The sequence below is a fragment of the Manis pentadactyla genome, chromosome 5 (genome assembly GCF_030020395.1).
Source record: "Manis pentadactyla isolate mManPen7 chromosome 5, mManPen7.hap1, whole genome shotgun sequence".
NCBI classification, from domain to species: Eukaryota; Metazoa; Chordata; class Mammalia; order Pholidota; family Manidae; genus Manis; species Manis pentadactyla.
In genome coordinates this window covers 33427537-33451650 of record NC_080023.1, presented here as the reverse complement: position 1 = coordinate 33451650, position 24114 = coordinate 33427537, and the positions used below count along the sequence as shown (strand labels likewise).

The following is a 24114-nucleotide window of genomic DNA, read 5'->3' as shown; positions in this document are numbered from 1 at the left end:
AGGGATACAGAAAAGAAAAAGTAAAACACTACCCCTACCTTCCACCTCTATATTATTCAGATATATTTTCATGGTGATACTCTACAAATTGACAACACTCATGTTCCAATATCTAAAGAAACTCATTCCAATGGAAATCACACTTGACCCTTGAACAACACAAGGGTTAGGGGTGCCAACTACCCATGCAGTCCAAAATCTGCATATAACTTATGATTCCCCAAAAACTTAACTACAAGCAGTCTACTGTTGACCGGAAGCCTTACCAATAATAATCAAGTAACACATATTTTGTATGTTATACGTATCATAAACTGTATTCTTTCAATAAAGTAAGCTAGAGAAAATTATTTTTCAAATTGTCACAAATATCCAAATTTTTCCATACATTTATTGAAGAAAATCTGTATCTAAGTAGACCCATGCAGTTCAAGCCTGTGTTGTTCAAGAGTCAACTGTACAAATGATTTTATACTGCTCATTATTTCAGACTATTTATGCCTCTGATCATTCCAACGGCCAGATGATTAAGATCCACAAAGGAATATTTTTGAAATGTAATAAATAGTTATTCATATAGTGTGATATTTTGCTATTCTTCAATTTATTAAAGACAGCCCTTGAAGGGGAACCATTTGGGACTACCAATTCCTCTTTAGTCCTCTCATCATGTTGCCTCAGATACACTCAATAAATAGGGGTTTTAGGGTTTAGAAGCCACCAGCAATTACCACATCCTAAGTAGCCCATAATAATTGCCTGACATGCCCACTCATGGAACTGGAAGCCACTGGTGGTGTTACAAGGAGTATGGCCCTGGAAGATTATACCACAGACATATACTGCAGTAACTGAACTCACCTACCCTTCTTACCAGGATGAAGCTGAAACTACTGCTAACTGAGAAACTATTCAGTTGCTGGCAGACAGATGGAGGCAATCAACAGACCCAACTAACCAATCACTCTGGGCACCCACCCCCAGGAAGGAGTCATTCAGTCCCCTTACCTTGTGTCTGGGTTTCATATCAGATCATCTTGCCCTGGGTCCCCAATAGAAAAGGGTTGTCATATGCCAGCACCACTCCCTTAACCCCTATCCCCTTAGGAGATTTTAACACATAACTCTACGAAAATTGTAGATAAGGCAGCAAAACTAAACAGGGACATTGTGAACTGGAATAATACCATTAAAAACCTGATTAAAATGACATATTTAGAACTCCACATACTCTGAAGAGAATACTCTTTTTCAAAAGCACTACCATGTAAAATTTATTTTAAAAAGCTGGTCATGTATTATTAAACCACAAAGAAAATCTCAAATTCCAAAAAGTAGAACTCTTCCAAGACACATCCTTGTACCCCAACACAAACAAAACAGAATAAACAATAACCTTCCCCTCACCACAACCACTACCAAAGCCATTTACTAAATTCAAAACACTTGGGTAAATGAGGAAATCAAACTGAAATCGATTATTTAGAAAATAATTAAAATGAAAATACTATATATCACAAATCAAAACATTACATACGTATTTAAAACACTATACAGAGAAAAATTCATACCCTTTAATGTATTTAAGCATTGAAAGGAAACTAAAGAGTTGAAAACAACAAATTTTAAGAGAAAGGAACCATCAAAAACAGAAGAGAATCACTAAAAACAAATGATTTTTTTCTCTCAATCATTAGAGAAAGTAAAATAATGGACTTTAATCAATAAACCAAAAGCTGTTCTTTAAAAGGGCCAATCAGATAAAAAGCAAAAACAAAGATAAAACTGAAAAAAAATTAGGAAAGGAATAAGGAATATGATCAAATACAAAATAATGTTTCTACTTACCAAAGAATATTACATACTACTTAACAAAAATAAACCTGAAAACCAAGGTAAAATTGATGATTTTCTGGAAAAGAAACCACCAGAAAAGACTCATGAAAAACACAAACAGTGAATAAAGCAATAAATAACCTTAAAAAGATAGTGAAAGGTTCTAAAGACCTCCTCCCTGAAAAGGCACAACCCCAAAACCTTCAAGGTGCTAATTTATTTAAATTTCCCAGAGCATAAAGAAAAACAGCAGTTTTACCAGGTTATTTTATTAAGCCTCATATGGAAAAAAAAAACCTAAAACCAAAATCTGAACAAAGATAGCACAGGAACAGAAAATCACAGACCAATCTCATTTAATAACTGTTGTAAAATTCCTGAAATCAATTCCTACACTCCATTAAAGGAAAAAAAAAAAAAATCTGAAGGTAAAGTAGGTTTTATTCCAGAAATCTATTATTGTGACTGACATGAAATATACTAATAAAGAAAAAAATCTGTTTTAGATTCCCAAAAAATTTTTAAAGGATCTATTTAAAACAACTCTGGCTAAATTAGGAATTTATGAAATACGTAGGATCATAAGTATGTATTCTTCAAATCAGAAGCTCTCCTACCATATCAAACATCCAATCACACCATTAACATTTAATAATTGTTAAAATATGGTGGAAACCCAGGAACAAACAAATAGCTCAATGGAACTGAAGTCTTTAAAAGGAAATGTGTACTTGGGAATGTAGTGAATGTTAGGGATTATATTTTATATCAGTGGATAAAGATGATCTACCATCCAGTTAATCACTTGGAAGAACAATTAAGTTAAATGTCTACCTCATATCATACACATAAAAAGGCTAGACAAATTAAAAATTGTTAACCACTAAAAATAGTCAAGAAAATATTTTTACAATATTGGGGTAGGACAGACTTCCTAAAAAAGTAAAGAACACATAAAACTTGGAAACAATAAAGGAAAATATTTTCTCATAAAACATATAAATTAAAGCATGTATAGGACCAAGGAGATTAAGAGAGAAGTATAACAGCAGGAAAAATAATTATAATCCAAATTAGCAAAGATAACTATACAAAATATATAAAGAGCTCTCACATAACTAGAAAGAAATACAAACCACCAAAGGAAAACAGGCAAAAATAAGCAATTAATAGAAAAAGAAATGAATTTTAAAAAAAGATCAACCTTACTAGTATTCAGGACAATAAAAATTTAAACAATAAAAAAACTTTTCCCATCAGATTGGCAAAAATTTTAGAGAATCTTAATAACCAGAGTGGGTTACACTATCAGTGCACATAACTAATAATGAAAACGTTTTACCATCTAAGGAAATTTGGCATTCATTGTAAAAATGTTAAATGCACACACTCTGAGCCAGCATTTCTTTGAGGAGCTAGCCTATACTAGCATTCACCCATGTACACAAAAATGTATGTTCAAGTATGCTTACTGCCAACCTGGTTTCCAATTTTTCTAATAGTCAAAAAGCTCATAAATAGGAACATGTTAAAATAAATTACAGGACATCAAGAATACTATGGAATACTCTGTAGACTTTAAAAGGAAAAGAGCAGATCACTAAGTATGGACAGGGAAAATAAGTAACAGTGAATCAACACAACCATACATAAAATACAATCTATTTTGGTGAAATATGTATTTATATATAGACAAAAAAGCAAAGAGGTACACATGTATGCAGGCACACATCAGTATATGAGAAAAAAATGAGGAATATGAACCAATTGCCAGAAACTGCTCACTTTCTACATTATATACATTGCATTTAACTTGTTTAAAATATAACTATATTATCTTTATGAGAAAAATTAAACTAAAAGATTAAAATGCAGGACATATACTTCCAATGGCTTAACAGAAGAACCCACAGACAATCCTTCTAACACTCACTTGTGGTCCTTGAAAATGTCTACCAGAAAATTTTGGTTAATGGCCGGAAATATCTTAAAAAGCTGCTTCTCTTTTAGTTTAGTGGCACAATCTTTTTCAAACGTAAGTGGCTCCCTTTTCTAAAACAAACAACAACAAAAAAAAGACAAAAGTTATCCTTAAGATGGAGTTCATAATACTAATTGTGCTGACCCAAAAGCATGGTTATTTTGTTGCTAATAATTTAAGACTAATAATTTAAAAGCAATCACAGACTTTCTTCACTGATTAAAGGCTGAAATTAGTAATATAAGTATTCTTGCACTATTTATTTATATCCCATTTTTTCAAAGTATTTGAAGCTGCTTCTTAATACACACTCATACATACACATGTATGTGTGCATGTGTATATAAATATATACATTCATACTCTCACATATATACACCCAACACATTCAATCATATGTAAAAAAGGATGAAGGTACATATATATATACACATAAAAACAGGATATAAATAAATGAAGAAGTCAGAAAGTAGAGAAAAGTTAAGAATACAGGATGATAAAGCTAGCAAGTAAAATTAGTAATATAAACACATGCCACAATATCCTGTACAATTGCTAAAGGGGGCCATAAATTCAGTTCTGAGCTTCTTAGTGGCCAAAGCAAAGGGGGAAACAAAGATTCTCAGTGTCCATAAAATAAAAACAAACCAGTTACTCAGGAGAAGTACAGCTTTTTCTGGTACTGAGACCTGAGAGAAATTTCTCCCATGGGTCCTCATAAAAGGGACACTGTGTGATGCTCTGAACAACGTCCTCAAAAACATATTCTCCTCAATGAGCAGAAACTACAATGTACAAATAAGTTGCAAATTCAGTTTGACAGAATATCTTAAAATTCACAATTAAAAAAATTTTCACAAACATGTATTATTCCAAAATAACTATATGAGAATTTTTACTAATTGTTATTTTTCACAAGTCATATTTGGATCTGATTAAATTGCCAGAACAAAAGAACTTTCCTAAAATGTGCTTTTTAAAATTCTAACAGTGGATTATGGTAAACATTCTTAAAGTGATTTTTAACTCTAGGATAGTTTGTTGACCTTGTGATATTGCTAAATATTTCTGATGCTACAAAAATCCTAATATCTGAAAAAAAAACTTCCTATAAAATTTCAAAGGTGATTCTGAAAATATAAAAACTACACTAATCTAAGACAATCCTAGATTACTGGTTTTTGAAGTCTAACCATAGTTAGGCCATTTGTAACATCAACAACAATAAAAAAGAACTACAATAGGTAACAATCTGACCAGTAAAATGAACTGGCAAAGCTAAACATATCACACATCACAAGAGTGACATAAACAAGCCATCTCAAGAAATTAAAAATATTTCCCATTTTAAGATACACATTATAACCTGAACTTACTAAAAAATTTTTGTGATCAGATTTATTAGCAATCTAACAGATCAGATTCTAAACTACAAATTCTAAGTTCTCATTAATAAACTGAAATCCATGACCTTTAAATTCTTACTATAAATTCTTCTATTCATATATTATGCATAAAGTACATTTTATATTCTTTGCTTTAAAATATATATAGTGTATTTTTCTTCTGGGGACAAAGAGTGAGGAGAAAGCATCAAGAAATTCTCTTCCTGAGGCTCTACCTAAGGGGGAGTATCATTGGGACCAAAAGAGGACAGCTTCTATTACCCAACCCTTAGAAAGACAAGCAAAAATCACTGATAGAAAAAAAAAATCCATTAAGTTGGGATGTCAAAGATATTCACTTAATCACCACTACAGTGAGAAATTAAAAGTCAGGTTAGAATCATAAAGATAAGTTTCAAGTGGAAAATGGCATTTAAATTAAAAAATGTCACATCATTTGGATGTAAGTCCTAGGCTTTCCTTATTTTTTAAGAAAATCCATTTCTCCAATTTATTGTACATATAAATTGAAGAGGATATCTGGAACAAACTAAACTCCAAGATCCTAGTGCAGAGATTGTTCCTTGGATTATGTAAACATGCAAAGATGGGAATGGTAGCATACTTCCAATTTAATTAACAAGATAACTAGGGAAAATACATATGAAGGTGGGGATGTCCCATCATTTCTCCTATGTCCCAATTATACATATATTAGCCAAGTATGAAGGTACTCCTGTGAGCACTCAAATGGGTAAGAAAGAGAATAAAATGACTTAAGATCACCAAAGATTATTTTTTTCTTGAAAATTGGACTAAATAATCTCTAAGGTCTTTTCCCTTTTGTTTTTGAAATTTTCTAATACTAATTTTCAAAATTTCAAAAAAGGCCAAGAAGAAAAAATGCAAAAGAAACTAAATTATGGTTTCATATAATTAGGTATGTTGATTAAGGAACAGAAAATATATAAAGTTCAAGGTAAGGTGACATTTCTGTTTGAATTTGTTTAAAAGAAGTGGATAGAAAAAGGGTACTTAATTCTTAATTCAAATTCGTAAGTTTCAAAAATATTTCTCTAAAAAATAGTTTCAAAGATGGACATTTCTTTACTAGCAAGGCAGACATTTCTTATTAGTAATTTATAAATGAAATTATCTTTAAGTGAGTTCTTTCATAATCTTTCAGAATTAAAAAATTAGAGGTAAATGCTAAAAATCAGGAAATACGCACCTCAATCACCAGCAAAATTAAATCTAGAACAACATATTTCACATAGATTGGCTTACTGTTATAGATACCAACTGATTTCCCAGAAGCAAAACCTCCACCTTCAAAATATATTTAACACATTTGTCAATTTTAACACTAACTTCAATCAGTTAAATAAAGTTCATTTTGCAGACTAGGAAATGCAGAATCAAATGAAAATCACAAAATAAGGAATAATCATACAATCAACCTAGAGTCAGAGACAAAGACTTAATTTTTTACTAACTCATACCAAATCATTTTTTTCCTGTAAGGCAATTTCTTCTGACATTATTTCTCTGAGTGATACTTTTTTAGTTTGAATATTCCAATGATCCAATAAGGGTAGCATTTCAGGTGCTGCTAAAGTCTTCAGTAATTTTTTGCCTGTTCTCTGAGATGATTTTTGTTCAGGATTATCAAAACCAATAGGCCCAACCAGGGAAGGATCTACAAAAGCATATAAATAAGTATCAGATCTTCCACAATAATGTACAAATTAAGCATTATTCACATCTAACTCAGTGACCCAGGGAACATGATTTTTACTTTTAGCTCATCAATACCACACAACTTCAAAGCTTCAAGATACATCACATAATTGCAAACAAAAAAATACATATATATATGTAGGAATATTTCAAATGAGCAATGATCTGGGTATCACTGTCAATCAACTCAATACCTCCCATTCTTTTTCATATCATATAGACACACAGAAAATAGTGATACATGTACACTGGTAAGTGGAGGAAGCTGGGACCAGCCGGAAGTGACCAGCTAGAACATATCTGATTGTCAGCTCTGTTCAGCCACTCCAAGGGCTGAAAGGATCATTTTGGCAAACCTCTAACCTACTGGAGGCACACAATAAATTTTGAACAAATATTCAAGGTTGATATCCATTAGAGATGTGGAAGTACTATATATTAAATCTTATTATTGTGAGCTTCTTAGAATGTTTAATTCTGTCCTTATGTTGAATATCAACACATTTTCTTATGTTCCTTTGCTTTCCTTGAGAGTGAAGAAAGAGCAGATACCGTCATCCACTTAACTCTGATACCCTTTAGGCACCTCTAGCCCTCAAACAGCTCTAGCTTTTAAAGCTACAACATAAGCACAGGTCTGAACTAAGCACACCCTAAGAATCTCCAACCTGAATTCCTAGTGTGAAATAAACAAAAGAGGTATCTGGAAGAACTCATGCACAAAAAGGAGGACCTTATTAACAGGTGTGCCACCCTGCATTAATCACTGAGGACAATGCTATCAAAGAAGTCTTTTGGTATCAAATATTTTCAATTTGGCAGATTGAAATTTAGTTTTGGTATCAAAAAAGCAGGCTGACTTCTGTGCTCTAACAATACTGACATCAATGAAATTGTGAACAATCAAATAGTATTTCAACAGTGTTCTCAATCAAACACATGAACATGTTACTGCTCTCAAATCAGGTTTCTTTCATTCAAAGCAAAATCTTAAACAGGAAACCTCTTAACAATATGTATTACAGGACACCTTAGGTGTTTCCATGGCAGTCATTAAAGTTAAATAAAATAGAGGGGTTTTTTTCTCCTTTAAGTTTTACTTTATTTTATGTCAATACTAAATTTTATATACTTTTCCAAGAACTTCTAATTGCAAATCAAAATTCTTGGGTAACATATTTTGTGGAAGTATATTTAAAATGAGTTGAAATTCAGACACATACACCAAGTTTCAAAATCAAGACAAAAACATTAGAAGTAAAAATATGTGCTTTACCTCGCATAAACTTGCCACAGGATACCTCTTCTTGTCTTTGTCGCTCCTAAACACAAATGCAGAACAGGGGATTGGCAAAAGAAGGTGCATTAGAAAATAAGACTGTATTCTTTTTCTCTAGAAATCATCTCTCCTTGTAAAACTATCAATCCTTCTTGCTAAATCTAAGCAAAACAAAATTAGATAAATAAAATTATAAAGTATGACTAATGATTTTCCACTTACAGAGCTCTTATGCTCTATTTTTTTAAACTATTTTTGAAATTTAATCAATCAGCACTCCAAGTCTTTAGGAAGGACAAAATTATGATTTTTTTTTTCCTTAAAACAAAAAAATCAACAATCATATGGAGCTCCATTGTTAATCACATAGTTTGACCACTCTGGAAATCATCTAAAATACAGGAAAGATAAAAAAAAAATCAGTCATTTGTTAACTGGTAAAAGTTCACTCTCTCTCAACATCAAAGTTAAATGGAACTGTTTCATATAACAGATTTTACTGAAAAGCAAAGGTGACAAAATGGGCACAGGAGGAGCTCTTTATAAAAAGAAGCCTACCAACCATTACAGATTCTTTCCATTTCTCATGAATCACTTTAGCCAGATTCAGATCTATATGAACCACACAATCCTCAACTGTTAGAGACCCTTGTGAAGGGAAAGAAAGAGAAGAAAATATATTCATTACTCATTAAACATTTGCAGAAAACATATTCAACCACCTTACACACCAGAAAATTAATTTGTATTAGGAATTACTAACCTATAGTCCTCATTCTAAATCTCTTGGAATATTTTTCTTTATGTAATATGTTACTGTCTTAACACTTCTTAGTATGTGCAATTATACAATGCTTCATATTTTTAAGTTATTCATGTCCATTAGTCTCAATATATTCAATTTAGCCATTTCCATTAGTCAAAAATTTTCAGTAAGAGTAGCCTAAGAAACTAGTCTTGCCTTAAATGTATCTGGAGTAGAACCAGATGATTTTTAAAAAGTCATCTGTGCAAATAACTCTAAGGCAAATGCTGGAGAAAACTTCTAAAATACATGGGATGAACATAAACTCCATGTAAATTCTATTTCTTCAAATTATATATTTTTTTAATTCTCAACAAACACATTGTATCAAAAATGAGGTAGACAATACAAATTACTTTGACATTTCAGTTAACATATGAAAATTTTTAAATTGAAACAGAACCCTCCTTCTATATCCAATTCACAGAAAGATACATACAGTTAATTTACTTTTTCCCTACCTGAATCAATACCAACAGGGCCAAATAATTCATTGAGCTGAAAAGCCAGTTCAGGAGGTAAAGCCAGTTCCAGACAGTCTATCGTCAGAGATTTGGCCATCACCGGTGTAGGATTCAACATCTCAGTTTTGTCTTCTTCATTAATTCCAGCTGACAAAGTACTCCCTGCCATTAGAATTTTTTCCATTTCTTGTTCATCCTCATTCATAAATTCTTCTGTGTTTGAAAATTTCACATAATCCCTTGAGAGATTTTCATTTTTCTTTATTTCAAAAGAGTCAGTAAAATCAACTTCTTCATTTAATTCAAGATTTGAAGTGCTCGATACAGAATTTAAAATATCAGACAAATTCAAAGACGAATGTATACTGTCTCTAACCTCTATGACTTCTACATTCTTCTCCATTTCATTCACATCCTTAGCAATAGTAGCTTTTAGACTACCTGGAAAAAACTGCTTAATGTTATATAAACCTGAAAGTTCTGTTTGAGAATTAGGAAGTACATCATTAGTATTCTTTAGATCTACAGTGGCATTGGGAAATATAGTTGTTATTAATCCGGGTTTTTCAGTATTTATAGCTCTTACTTCTGCCTGCTCTGAGTTTCCCTTTTCTGAATCACAGGGAGACTGCACGTCAATGTTAGTGATGCCAATTCCATGGCTAAGTTCTGGCAGAGAAGAACTAGAATCTTCTAAGGTACCTCTTTGGCTAATAATTTCCTTCAAATTCAGTCCCAGAGAAAATGGCCCAATTTGTGCTTCACCATATGATCTTTGGATATTCTCAAATTCAGTATCTTCACATAATTTAGTTTCAGAATCCAACAAAAGGCTTGTGGCCCAAATAATATCTTTGTTACATCTCTCATATAAGTCTTTTAGGGCTTCTAATGAAAAGGATCCAAACAGTTTACAAAGAATGTTAAGATTTTCAGATTCATCAGCACTGGTAAGCTCACTTTCTTCAACATATGTGCTTTTATCATACATTACCCTATATGGAATTGTTTCTTGAACATCTAATTTTGTGTTAATATTGAAAGTTTTTGGTTTAAATCCATCTAATCTTCCTGTTAAAACTCTCACAGAATCTGAAACATTAATATTATTCTTTTCTATTTTCCATAAGAGAGCAAAATCCTGTGGTTCAGTCTGGGTACACATGCCTACTTCTATTCCAGGGAATTCTTGAGGCTCTCCTTCTGGAAATTCAGCTAAAGACTGTGGTCCTACTACTCCAGGAATAGTTGGTACACTATTTGTAAGAGACAGTGTGCATTGCCTATAAATCTTTTCACTTGGACAAGTTTTATCCTCCTGGGCCATTTCATTGGATAGCATTTCAGAACTTTCGAGAGTAGAACTACCCAATGTTTTTAGTTCTTCAGGGCTTGTGCCCCAACAGGCTTCATGTGCCTTATATAAGGATATTTCATTCATACTATCATTAGTTCCAAATTCTAGCTTGGGTTCATTTAAACCTGCTTTTGGCATTCTTGATTTGTGTTCTCTCTGAGCTAAAGAATCAGATGATGGCCAGTCACCCATGATGTCAAATGAGTTTTTTTCAGTATTTTTGCAAGTATTGTATTTACAGCTATTGAAAGATTCTGAAGTATCATCACCCTGTGTCACCTTGTCATCCTCTACACTTCCAGGTGGAGATCCTCGTTGCTGGATATGATCTATACTTGCATATAGGCTATTATCTAATACTTTGTGTGACTGAGTGCGATTATGCTTTTTGTCACTTTGTATAGATGAAGATTTTTCAGTTTTCCGGTTCCTTTTTGTCCTCTGACCAATAGTCTTATCAACTGGCCAGTCACCAACAAAATTTGTTAACTCATGTCTTGGGAACTTTTCCAAAGGTGATTTGCTCTTTTGTTTTCCAAAGGCTTTTTTCTTTACTGTTGTTCTATCTTCCAACATTTCACCAGGTGAAGATTTTTCATTTTGAAGAGGTACAGTATTTGAAAGATCACAGACTGCTTGGTTATTTTCATCACAGAAAATACTTGGTGACTCTCTCTCTACACAACTATCTACACTGGTTTTACTACATTCTTTTTCAGAAGACATTTCTACTTGCTCTTCTTTTTCACTTTTGTCTGTTACTTGTACTTGGCTTTCAGAATCAGAAAAATATATGTCTGGAACTTCCTGAATGAAAGCACTCTGAATGTTAGGACTCATACCACCAGTTTCTTTTCTTCCTGGGCTTAAATCTGCATTGGGGAGATATGTAACACTCTGAGGTACCATAGTTTCTTTGGTCATTACAAGTTTCTTCTCTTCAGTTAACTCTACATGCTTCAAAGATGAGGATACAACATTTTCTTCTTTTTCAAAGGAAATATCTTCACTGTCCTTTGGGCTGTAAGATTTTTTAAAAGTATTGTAAGGAAATCTCAATGTTGCCATTAATATTATGATTTAAATTAAAGTAGCATTCAACTGAAATACAGGGCACTTAACATTTATTTATTTTAAATATTCTAGAAATAAACTACATTAAAGTCAGAAAAGCTAATCTTGATCTTTCCATAATACACTTTGAACACATTCCTTTACTGTAACTCCAACACTTATTGGCATATAAGAAGCAAACTTTTTTTTATCCATTAGATATTAAAATAAGGTTCTAAATTTGTTCCCAGAAGAAGACACGACCTCCCTGGCTTCTTTCTGACCTATTTAAGCTTAATATGGTGAACTGAAAGTCTGCTTCTTTACCACCTGACATTTGTTACAGAGGCAAAAGTTTAAGCTTCATTTACAAAGTTGCAAAGAATCAACCAACATGACCTGCACAGTTAAGAGAGGTTAAAGGGAGGAGAGCTCTCCTTAACATGTTACTTGTTAAATTTTTAAAAAGACATCCTTGATATTAATTTCAGACTCAGAGCATTTTTACCTAATCATTACACTCACTTAAACTTCAGTGCTTTTTGCTTATTCATTTTGTCGACTCATCTTCCTTTCTTTCTTTATTCCAGGAGCTCTCAATGTCCCAGCCCTCCCATGAAGAATTCCTAAGTGAACTCACATCTATCATTGAGTTTCCTATACACCAGATGCTATTCTAAGTCCTTTATAAGTATTAATTCATAATCCTTATGACAACTTTATGATCAAAGTGTTATTAATGCCATTTTAGAAATGAGGAACTGAAGTATAGGAGAGATTTTAATCAAAGAGTACAAAGCTTTCAGATTTGAAGCCAGGAAATACAGTTCAGGAGCCCATGCTCTTAACCACATTGCAAAACTGCTCTTCAATTAAAAAAGCATTTATGAATATCATCTTCCCAACTCCAGCTCCTTTTAACAGAGGCTCTCCATCCTTTGCCATCAAAAAATGTGGGTGATTCAGACCTCTTCATATGCTTAAGGTTCTTTTTTTACTCACTTATTTATTCAATTGTTTACATGTCCTAAATGTACACCACCATCAGTACTATTCTGAACTGCTAAATTTCAAAAGGCTGTGCCTTGTACTACTTAGCAAAGTATACCATCCATAATTAACTTTTATGATACTAGCTTGAAAGTGACTCTTACTAATACCTAAGGAAATTAAGAAGTGATATGACTATATACAAAATAATAAAAGAAGGGCGATAACAGATAAATACTGAAGAGCAGTATAAAGAAGGCAGGAGTACTCAAATATAAACATGGATCCACAAAACACTGAGGACAATGAAAAAACTCCCATGCCATCGCTCCTAACTTCTACTTCTCTTGCTAACCATATATATCCTACTTTAGGTAAGACTACATACTTAAACCCTACAGTAACAAGTGTTACTGTTATTTGTAGGGTTTGGTATGTCTAAGAGACATAAAGGTCTAGTATATATGTAATCTAAGTCCCAGAAAGAAAAAAGAAAATACATGGGACAGAGAGAGCACAGACCTTATTTTAGTTATTTGGCAGTGATTTCACAAGTTCCACATTTTTTCAGTTATGCTTCAAATTGAGTTTTTGTACATAGGGACTTCAACCTACCTAGTAATTCTGTCCTCACATGAATATGCACACATCTCAATACGTTCAATTTTCTCTGGAACCGAAGAACTCATGATTATTGGGACTGAAACAAAACGTTGGTAGTGTTCCAACATTCTTGTTATTTTATCTTTGCTTACCCCATGAATATTACGCCTAAAAATTCCACAGGAGAAAACAGTAGAAGAGATATTGGTAATTAAGTTTAGAAAATAATTGGAAACAAAATGTCAAAAAAAACAATGATATATTTTTCTAATACATAAAAATATAAAAGCTAGTTTGTTATAACACATTATATACTATTTGATTTCAATTTTCATTTTATTCAGTATGTCTTACATTACCAAAGTCTAAATCATTCCAAACAAACCTGTATCAACCTGAAAAAAACTAGTAGATTCAATAACTTTAAAAGATGTTATTTTAAAGCTCTGCAAAAAAAAACAATCTCAAAAGAATATAGCCACGGGGAGGGGCGGAAGATGGCGGCGTGAGTAGAGCAGCGGAAATCTCCTCCCAAAACAACATATATCTATGAAAATATAACAAAGACAACCATTCCTAGAATAAAGACCAGAGGACACAGGACAATATCCAGACCACATCCGCACCTGAGAGAACCCAGCGCCTCGCGAAGGGGGTAAGATACAAGCCCCGGCCCCGCGGGAGCCGAGCGCCCCTCCCCCCAGCTCCCGGCCGGAGAGGAGTGGGCGGGGCGGGAGGGAGACGGAGCCCAGGACTGCCGAACACCCAGCCCCAGCCATCCGGGCCAGAGTGCAGGGCCCTCGATACTGAGAAAACAGGGCAGCAAGAACAGTGAGCAGGCACTGGAGGCTGGGTGACAGAGGACATAAGAAAAGCGCGCGAAAATTTTTTTTTTTTTTTGAACTTTTTGCTGCTTTGTTTTGGCGAGCGCTTTTTGGAAGTCTTAAAGGGACAGGGACCCCAATACTAGGGAAACAGGGCAGAAAGACCGGTGAGCAGAGGCCTGAGGCTGGCACCAGAGAATAAAGAAAAACGAAGGACCGTTTTTTTTTTTTAATTAAAAAAAATTTTTTTTTTTTAATTAAAAAATTTTTTTTTCTTGTTTTTTTTTGTGGTCGTTGTTTTGTTTTGGCGGGTGCTTTTTGGAAGTCTTAAAGGGGCAGGGCGGGTCACTTAATCCAGAGGTAGGGAATCCGGGATCTCTGGGCACCCTAACCCCTGGGCTGCAGGTTGCAGGGAGGCCCCTTACGGAGATAAATAGCCTCCCAGCAGCTCCTGCTCCAACGCAACTCCACCATTTTGGAGTAGCTGCCCGAGCCAGGCCACGCCCACAGCAACAGCGGAGATTAACTCCATAGCAGCCGGGCAGGAAGCAGAAACCCTGTCTGCGCGCAGCTGCGCAGCACAAGCCACTAGAGGCCGCTGTTCTCCCAGGAGAGGAGGGCCACAAACCAACAAGAAAGGAAGTCCTTCCAGCCGTCACTCGTCCCAGTTCTGCAGACTATTCCTATCACCATGAAAAGGCAAAGCTACAGGCAGACAAAGATCACAGAGACAACACCAGAGAAGGAGACAGACCTAACCAGTCTTCCTGACAAAGAATTCAAAATAAGAATCATAAACATGCTGACAGAGATGCAGAGAAATACGCAAGAAAAATGGGATGAAGTCCGGAAAGAGATCAGAGATGCCAGAAAGGAGATCGCAGAAATGAAACAAACTCTGGAAGGGTTTATAAGCAGAATGGATAGAATGCAAGAGGCCATTGATGGAATTGAAATCAGAGAACAGGAACGCATAGAAGCTGACATAGAGAGAGACAAAAGGATCTGAAGGAATGAAACAATATTAAGAGAACTGTGTGACCAATCCAAAAGGAAAAATATCCGTATTATAGGGGTTCCAGAAGAAGAAGAGAGAGGAAAAGAGATGGAAAGTATCTTAGAAGAAATAATTGCTGAAAACTTCCCCACACTGGGGGAGGAAGTAATCAAACAGACCACGGAAATACACAGAACCCCCAACAGAAAGGATCCAAGAAGGGCAACACCAAGACACATAATAATTAAAATGGCAAAGATCAAGGACAAGGAAAGAGTGTTAAAGGCAGCTAGAGAGAAAAAGGTCACCTATAAAGGAAAACCCATCAGGCTAACGTCAGATTTCTCAACAGAAACCCTACAGGCCAGAAGAGAATGGCATGATATATTAAATACAATGAAACAGAAGGGCCTTGAACCAAGGATACTGTATCCAGCACGACTATCATTCAAATATGATGGTGGGATTAAACAATTCCCAGACAAACAAAAGCTGAGGGAATTTGCTTTCCACAAACCACCTCTACAGAACATCTTACAGGGACTGCTCTAGATGGGAGCACTCCTAGAAAGAGCACAGCACAAAACACCCAACATATGAAGAATCGAGGAGGAGGAACAAGAAGGGAGAGAAGAAAAGAATCTCCAGACAGTGTATATAACAGCTCAATAAGCGAGCTAAGTTAGGCAGTAAGATACTAAAGAGGCTAACCTTGAACCTTTAGTAACCACGAATTTAAAGACTGCAATGGCAATAAGTACATACCTTTCAATAGTCACCCTAAATGTTAATGGGTTGAATGCACCAATCAAAAGACACAGAGTAACAGAATGGATAAAAAAGCAAGACCCATCTATATGCTGCTTACAAGAAACTCACCTCAAACCCAAAGACATGTACAGACTAAAAGTCAAGGGATGGAAAAACATATTTCAAGCAAACACCAGTGAGAAGAAAGCAGGGGTTGCAGTACTAATATCAGACAAAATAGACTTCAAAACAAAGAAAGTAACAAGAGATAAAGAAGGACACTACATAATGATAAAGGGCTCAGTCCAACAAGAGGATATAACCATTCTAAATATATATGCACCCAACACAGGAGCACCAGCATATGTGAAACAAATACTAACAGAACTAAAGGGGGATATAGACTGCAATGCATTCATTCTAGGAGACTTCAACACACCACTCACCCCAAAGGATAGATCCACTGGGCAGAAAATAAGTAAGGACACGGAAGCACTGAACAACACAGTAGAGCAGATGGACCTAATAGACATCTATAGAACTCTACATCCAAAAGCAGCGGGATATACATTCTTCTCAAGTGCACATGGAACATTCTCCAGAATAGACCACATACTAGGCCACAAAAAGAGCCTCAGAAAATTCCAAAAGATTGAAATCCTACCAACCAACTTTTCAGACCACAAAGGCATAAAACTAGAAATAAACTGTACAAAGAAAGCAAAGAGGCTCACAAACACATGGAGGCTTAACAACACGCTCCTAAATAATCAATGGATCAATGACCAAATCAAAATGGAGATCCAGCAATATATGGAAACAAATGACAACAACAACACTAAGCCCCAACTTCTGTGGGACACAGCAAAAGCAGTCTTAAGAGGAAAGTATATAGCAATCCAAGCATATTTAAAAAAGGAAGAACAATCCCAAATGAATGGTCTAATGTCACAATTATCGAAATTGGAAAAAGAAGAACAGATGAGGCCTAAGGTCAGCAGAAGGAGGGACATAATAAAGATCAGAGAAGAAATAAATAAAATTGAGAAGAATAAAACAATAGCAAAAATCAATGAAACCAAGAGCTGGTTCTTCGAGAAAATAAACAAAATAGATAAGCCTCTAGCCAGACTTATTAAGAAGAAAAGAGAGTCAACACAAATCAACAGTATCAGAAACGAGAAAGGAAAAATCACGACGGACCCCACGGAAATGCAAAGAATTATTGGAGAATACTATGAAAACCTATATGCTAACAAGCTGAGAAACCTAGGAGAAATGGACAACTTCCTAGAAAAATATAACCTTCCAAGATTGACCCAGGAAGAAACAGAAAATCTAAACAGACCAATTACCAGCAACGAAATTGAAGCGGTAATCAAAAAACTACCAAAGAACAAAACCCCCGGGCCAGATGGATTTACCTCGGAATTTTATCAGACATACAGGGAAGACATAATACCCATTCTCTTTAAAGTTTTCCAAAAAATAGAGGAGGACGGGATACTCCCAAACTCATTCTATGAAGCTAACATCACCCTAATACCAAAACCAGGCAAAGACCCCACCAAAAAAGAAAACTACAGACCAATATCCCTGATGAACGTAGATGCAAAAATACTCAACAAAATATTAGCAAACCGAATTCAAAAATACATCAAAAGGATCATACACCATGACCAAGTGGGATTCATCCCAGGGATGCAAGGATGGTACAACATTCGAAAGTCCATCAACATCATCCACCACATCAACAAAAAGGAAGACAAAAACCACATGATCATCTCCATAGATGCTGAAAAAGCATTTGACAAAGTTCAACATCCATTCATGTTAAAAACTCTCAGCAAAATGGGAATAGAGGGTAAGTACCTCAACATAATAAAGGCCATCTATGATAAACCCACAGCCAACATTATATTTAACAGCGAGAAGCTGAAAGCATTTCCTCTGAGATTGGGAACTAGACAGGGATGCCCACTCTCTCCACTGTTATTTAACATAGTACTGGAGGTCCTAGCCACGGCAATCAGACAAAATAAAGAAATACAAGGAATCCAGATTGGTAAAGAAGAAGTTAAACTGTCACTATTTGTAGATGACATGATACTGTACTTAAAAAACCCTAAAGACTCCACCCCAAAACTACTAGAACTGATATCGGAATACAGCAAAGTTGCAGGATACAAAATCAACACACAGAAATCTGTGGCTTTCCTATATACTAACAATGAACCAACAGAAAAAGAAATCAGGAAAACAACTCCATTCACAAATGCATCAAAAAAAATAAAATACCTAGAAATAAACCTAACCAAAGAAGTGAAAGACTTATACTCTGAAAACTACAAGTCACTCTTAAGAGAAATTAAAGGGGACACTAACAGATGGAAACTCACCCCATGCTCGTGGCTAGGAAGAATCAATATCGTCAAAATGGCCATCCTGCCCAAAGCAATATACAGATTTGATGCAATCCCTATGAAACTACCAGCAACATTCTTCAATGAACTGGAACAAATAATTCAAAAATTCATATGGAAACACCAAAGACCCCGAATAGCCAAAGCAATCCTGACAAAGAAGAATAAAGTAGGGGGGATCTCACTCCCCAACTTCAAGCTCTACTATAAAGCCATAGTAATCAAGACAATTTGGTACTGGCACAAGAGCAGAGCCACAGACCAATGGAACAGACTAGAGAATCCAGACATTAACCCAGACATATATGGTCAATTAATATTTGATAAAGGAGCCATGGACATACAATGGCGAAATGACAGTCTCTTCAACAGGTGGTGCTGGCAAAACTGGACAGCTACATGTAGGAGAATGAAACTGGACCATTGTCTAACCCCATATACAAAAGTAAACTCAAAATGGATCAAAGACCTGAATGTAGGCCATGAAACCATTAAACTCTTGGAAGAAAACATAGGCACAAACCTCTTAGACATAAACATGAGTGACCTCTTCTTGAACATATCTCCCCGGGCAAGGAAAACAACAGCAAAAATGAATAAGTGGGACTGTATTAAGCTGAAAAGCTTCTGTACAGCAAAAGACACCATCAATAGAACAAGAAGGATCCCTACAGTATGGGAAAATATATTTGAAAATGACACATCCGATAAAGGCTTGACGTCCAGAATATATAAGGAGCTCTCACGCCTTAACAAACAAAAAACAAATAACCCAATTAAAAAATGGGCAGAGGAACTGAACAGACAGTTCTCCAAAAAAGAAATACAGATGGCCAACAGACACATGAAAAGATGCTCCACATCGCTAATTATCAGAGAAATGCAAATTAAAACTACAATGAGGTATCACCTCACACCAGTAAGGATGGCTGCCATCCAAAAGACAAACAACAACAAATGTTGGCGAGGCTGTGGAGAAAGGGGAACCCTCCTACACTGCTGGTGGGAATGTAAGTTAGTTCAACCATTGTGGAAAGCAGTATGGAGGTTCCTCAAAATGCTCAAAACAGACTTACCATTTGACCCAGGAATTCCACTCCTAGGAATCTACCCTAAGAACGCAGCAATCAAGTTTGGGAAAGACAGATGCACCCCTATGTTTATTGCAGCACTATTTACAATAGCCAAGAATTGGAAGCAACCTAAATGTCCATCAATAGATGAATGGATAAAGAAGATGTGGTACATATACACAATGGAATACTACTCAGCCATAAGAAAAGGGCAAATCCAATCATTTGCAGCAACATGGATGGAGCTGGAGGGTATTATGCTCAGTGAAAAAAGCCAAGCGGAGAAAGAGAAATACCAAATGATTTCACTTATCTGTGGAATATAAGAACAAAGGAAAAACTGAAGGAACAAAACAGCAGCAGAATCACAGAACTCAAGAATGGAGTAACAGGTACCAAAGGGAAAGGGACTGGGGAGGATGGGTGGGTAGGGAGGGATAAGGGGGGGAGAAGTAGGGGGGTATTAAGATTAACATGCATGGGGGGGTAGGAGAAAAGGGAGGGCTGTACAACACAGAGAAGGCAACTAGTGATTCTACAACATTTTGCTATGCTGATGGACAGTGACTGTAAAGGGGTTTATAGGGGAGACCTGGTATAGGGGAGAGCCTAGTAAACATAATATTCATCATATAAGTGTAGATTAGTGATAGCAAAAAAAAAAAAAAAAAAAAAAAAAGGGCAGTTCCTGTGTGGTAACCTCCAACGAGTTCTACACAAGGGTATAAAGGGCATATAAAAGTGTAGGCAAAGGGTCTGTTTGTGTTTATACAGAGGATCAAAGCCTAATTGGGCTACCCCGAAAATGAACTAAGACACGATATGAAAAAGAACTTCCAACATCTGCACTCTCTGGAAGACTCATGCCAGAAGATGATCATCAAAAAACCCCAACAAAGATCCACGCACTGCTACAGCTGTAGATGCACTCATCCCACCAGTTCCTGGACCTGCCATGGGAATGAGGAAGGAGATATCTAAGCTGGCCTGTGCATACAGTAAAACAACAAAATTGGACTGGATCTATACTGTTGGAACTCAACCAAGAATTTGGAGAAGTGCAAATTGTAGCACTCCAAAGTCTTACAACTACAAACTATTTACTGTTAAGAGAACATAAGGGATGTGAACATTCCCCAGGAATGGGTTGTTTTAATTTGTCTGATTTCTCTCAGACTGTTCAAGTTCAGTTGGACAATATCCACCATATCATAGATAAGTTTTCACAAATGCCTAAGGTGCCTAACTGGTTTTCTTGGTTTCACTGCAGATGGCTGGTAATTACAGATATGCTTTGGTTATGTAACTATACTCCTATTATGTTAATGTGTGTGTGCAATTTAAGTAGTAGCTTAAAACCTATACATGCTGAAGTTACTCTACAAGAAGATATATCAAAGAAATAATCAATCTTCCCATGTTTTCTTCCGCCTGCTACTTCTATAGCTTTTCTTCTTCCTTCCTAATTACAACCCTTAAATAGAATTCGTGCCTCATATCAAATTTACCGAGTATCATAATTCTTCCAAGTGGTAAAGATACCTCAAGACAAATGCTGGGCATAGAAGCCACAGGGCATAAATATGCAAAGAAGTAAAAAGCTAACTTTTTCAAACAATAAGGCTTCTCTCTCACTTACCAACTTCACATTTCCCTGTATGGCCCCGGAAGATGACTGGTTAGCCAGAGACGGGTAAGATTCCTCAAGGGAGGAACAACCTAAGACAGGCACAGTCGCAGGGGGGCCATCAGGTGAGAAATTGGGGATCAACAGAGGTGAGGCTTAGAACCTCACCCCCCCGTTCTGAGAGAAATCTTCTGCATACGTGGATGTTTTATTGCCCTGGTCTAGCTTGGATTAACACATAGTCTACAGGCACACACCTGATCATCTACATGTGCTCTCTTACAACACTAAACTATGTTTTCTACCTTTATCTTGTATCTACCTACCACTTCAGCATTTTATTAAAAATAATAATAATAAAGAGAGAAATGTGGTATCCACATATAAATCAAGTATAAAAACCAAATGAGCATTCATATTTGAACTGTTTAGAGTTCATAATGCATGAGCAAAACCGAAAGTTTCTGTGATGACTGCCCTTGTACTGTTCACTATGTAACTTATTCATTATGTAAGAATTTGTTCTACATGTAAAAACTTGTTTGTTATGCCTCAGAAGATTGGAGACTGACAAAAATTAGGCTTGGGGTGGATTAATGATTGTGCATTGAGCATTGACTCCCCTATACAGAATTTTATTGTCGTTAACAACCATTTGATCAATAAATATGAGAGATGCCCTCACAAAAAAAAAAAAAAAAAAAAAGGACAGACTTCCAATGGTAAAATAAATTAGTAACCGGGATGTAATGTATAGCATAAGGAATATAGTCAAGATATTGTAACAGCCTGGTAGGGTGATAGCTGGAACCTAGAATTATGTATATAAATGTTCTACCACTGTGTTGTACACTTGAAACTCATGTAATGTAATACTGTGTGTCAACTACCCTTCAATAAAAAATAATTATTAAAAAAAAAAAAAAAAGAATATAGCCACGATTTCAAGGCTTTAACTGTTGACTAGTAAGTAAAGAAGTTCCACTACAGAGGCTTACATTTATGCCGGTAAGGCCAACCTGATGTCTCAGAAGGCCCTCCTTTTGTAATAAAACTGGATCACAAGTGAATTAAAGCAAAGACACACTTTAACACATTTTAAGTTGAAAAAGAAGAAAAAAAATTCCTTAGTATTTGAAGTTTCTGGATGTCAAAATATGAAGTTTGTTACATTGTGCTTTCACTCAAGCTGGCATATTTCTTTGGGTTTTGTTTATGAGCTCATATTTAGTATAATCTAAAATCCTTAGGTCTTAAAATTGAGGTTCCTTTCATTTATACAACATCTGGATTTATATCTGCCAAGAACCAGATGGTGTGCTTTAGTCCCTCAAGAGTCTTGCCTTAATGAAAACATCTCATTGCAACTCTCCTATCTTGGGTTGGATCCTGGGTTGGATCCAAGACTTAGTGCCAAGATCCCAGGGCTAATATTAGCATTTGCCACCCAGGCAAATCTAACTTTTGTATTACCTACCTCAATCTTGTCTGGTTTCAGATAACAGAGAAGCAGAGATAGAAAGATGAGAGACAGGTTAAGAGACATAGACATTGAAGACAGCAAGAAGGTCTAGTAAACATCTAATCCAAGTTCTAGAAAGAGAAAAGAGAGTACATGGGACAAAAGTAATTTAAAGAAAACGGCTGAGAATTTTCCAGAACTGATGAAAGACATCAATACCCTGATCTTGACTCCAAACAAATCCCAACCAAGATACATAAAATCCACAGTTAGAAACATAATAGTGAAATTGTCATTCATTCACCAAAGATAGAGATGATATTAAAAGCAATCAGAAACTTTTTTTAAAAGTCATCTACAGGGGAGGAGCCAAGATGGCGGCATGAGTACAAGATTAGAAATCTCCTCCCAAAACCATATATATTTTTGAAAATACAACAAATACAACTATTCCTAAAAGAGAGACCAGATGATACAGTACAACAGCCAGACTACATCTACATCTGAGAGAACCCAGCACCTCACAAAGGGGGTAAGATACAAGCCGCGGCCAAGCGGGACCCGAGCACCCCTCACCCTACCTCCCGGCGGGAGGAGAGGAGTCAGAGCGGGGAGGGAGAGGAAGCCCAGGACTGCTAAATAGCCAGCCCTAGCCATCCGCACTGGGAGCGCAGACACACAGGGAAACAGGACAGTAAAATCTGCGAGCGGGTCCCCGCAGCCGGCGCCCCTGGGACAAAGAAAAGCGAGTGCTTTTTGAAAGTTTAAAGGGACAGGGACCTCACAGCTGGATGGAAGTGTCCCGGCACACTTAGCCCAGCAGCTTGGAATCCCAGGGAACTCCAGGCGCCCTAACACCGTGAGCGACAGGACAGCTTGGAGGCCCCTCACGGTGATAAACAGCCTCCCATCCATTCCACCTCTGACAGCCCCTCCATAGCGGAGCAGCGGCCTGAGGCCAGCGACGCCCACAGCAACCACACGGAGCTTACTCCACATCAGATGGGCAAGAATCAGAGACACCATCTGCACACAGCTGCCCAGCACAAGCTGCTATGGGTCTCCATTCTCACAGGAGAGGAAGGCCACAAACTAGCAAGAAGGGACGTTCTCCCAGATGACACACGTGCCAACTCCCCACAACTAACTCTAACGCCATGAAAAGGTAGAAGAATTTGATCCAGACCAGAATCACAGACATCCTCCCCTAAGAGGGAACCTGGGGAGATAGACCTAACCAATCTTCCTGAAAAAGAATTCAAAATAAAGGTCATAACCATGCTGATGGAGCTACAGAGAAAAATGCAAGAGATAACTGACAAAGTAGGGAGGGAGACTACAGAAATAAAACAATCTCTGGAAGGACTTAAAAGCAGAATGGACGAGATGCAAGGGGCCATTAATGGAATAGAAAACAGAGAACAGGAACGCATAGAAGCTGACGCAGAGAGATAAAAGGATCTCC

The 24114-nt window shown here is 36.2% G+C and overlaps 1 protein-coding gene across 12 annotated transcripts in view; it reads right to left on the bottom strand.

The window, feature by feature from the left end:
• Positions 1 to 24114, bottom strand: part of N4BP2 (NEDD4 binding protein 2) — a 135695-nt gene that overhangs the window by 43460 nt on the left and 68121 nt on the right. For 11 of the 12 annotated variants that reach the window (XM_036908521.2, XM_036908514.2, XM_057502163.1 and 8 more), the window contains 6 exons: positions 13506 to 13661; positions 9488 to 11868; positions 8784 to 8869; positions 8219 to 8264; positions 6705 to 6901; positions 3770 to 3888 (listed from right to left, as the gene is read on the bottom strand). In XM_036908521.2, coding sequence (XP_036764416.2) covers positions 3770 to 3888; positions 6705 to 6901; positions 8219 to 8264; positions 8784 to 8869; positions 9488 to 11868; positions 13506 to 13661 — 2985 coding nt within the window. Of the gene's footprint in view, positions 1 to 3769; positions 3889 to 4465; positions 4603 to 6704; positions 6902 to 8218; positions 8265 to 8783; positions 8870 to 9487; positions 11869 to 13505; positions 13662 to 24114 lie in introns of those variants that run through there. The other variant, XM_036908524.2, reaches the window with a different exon arrangement.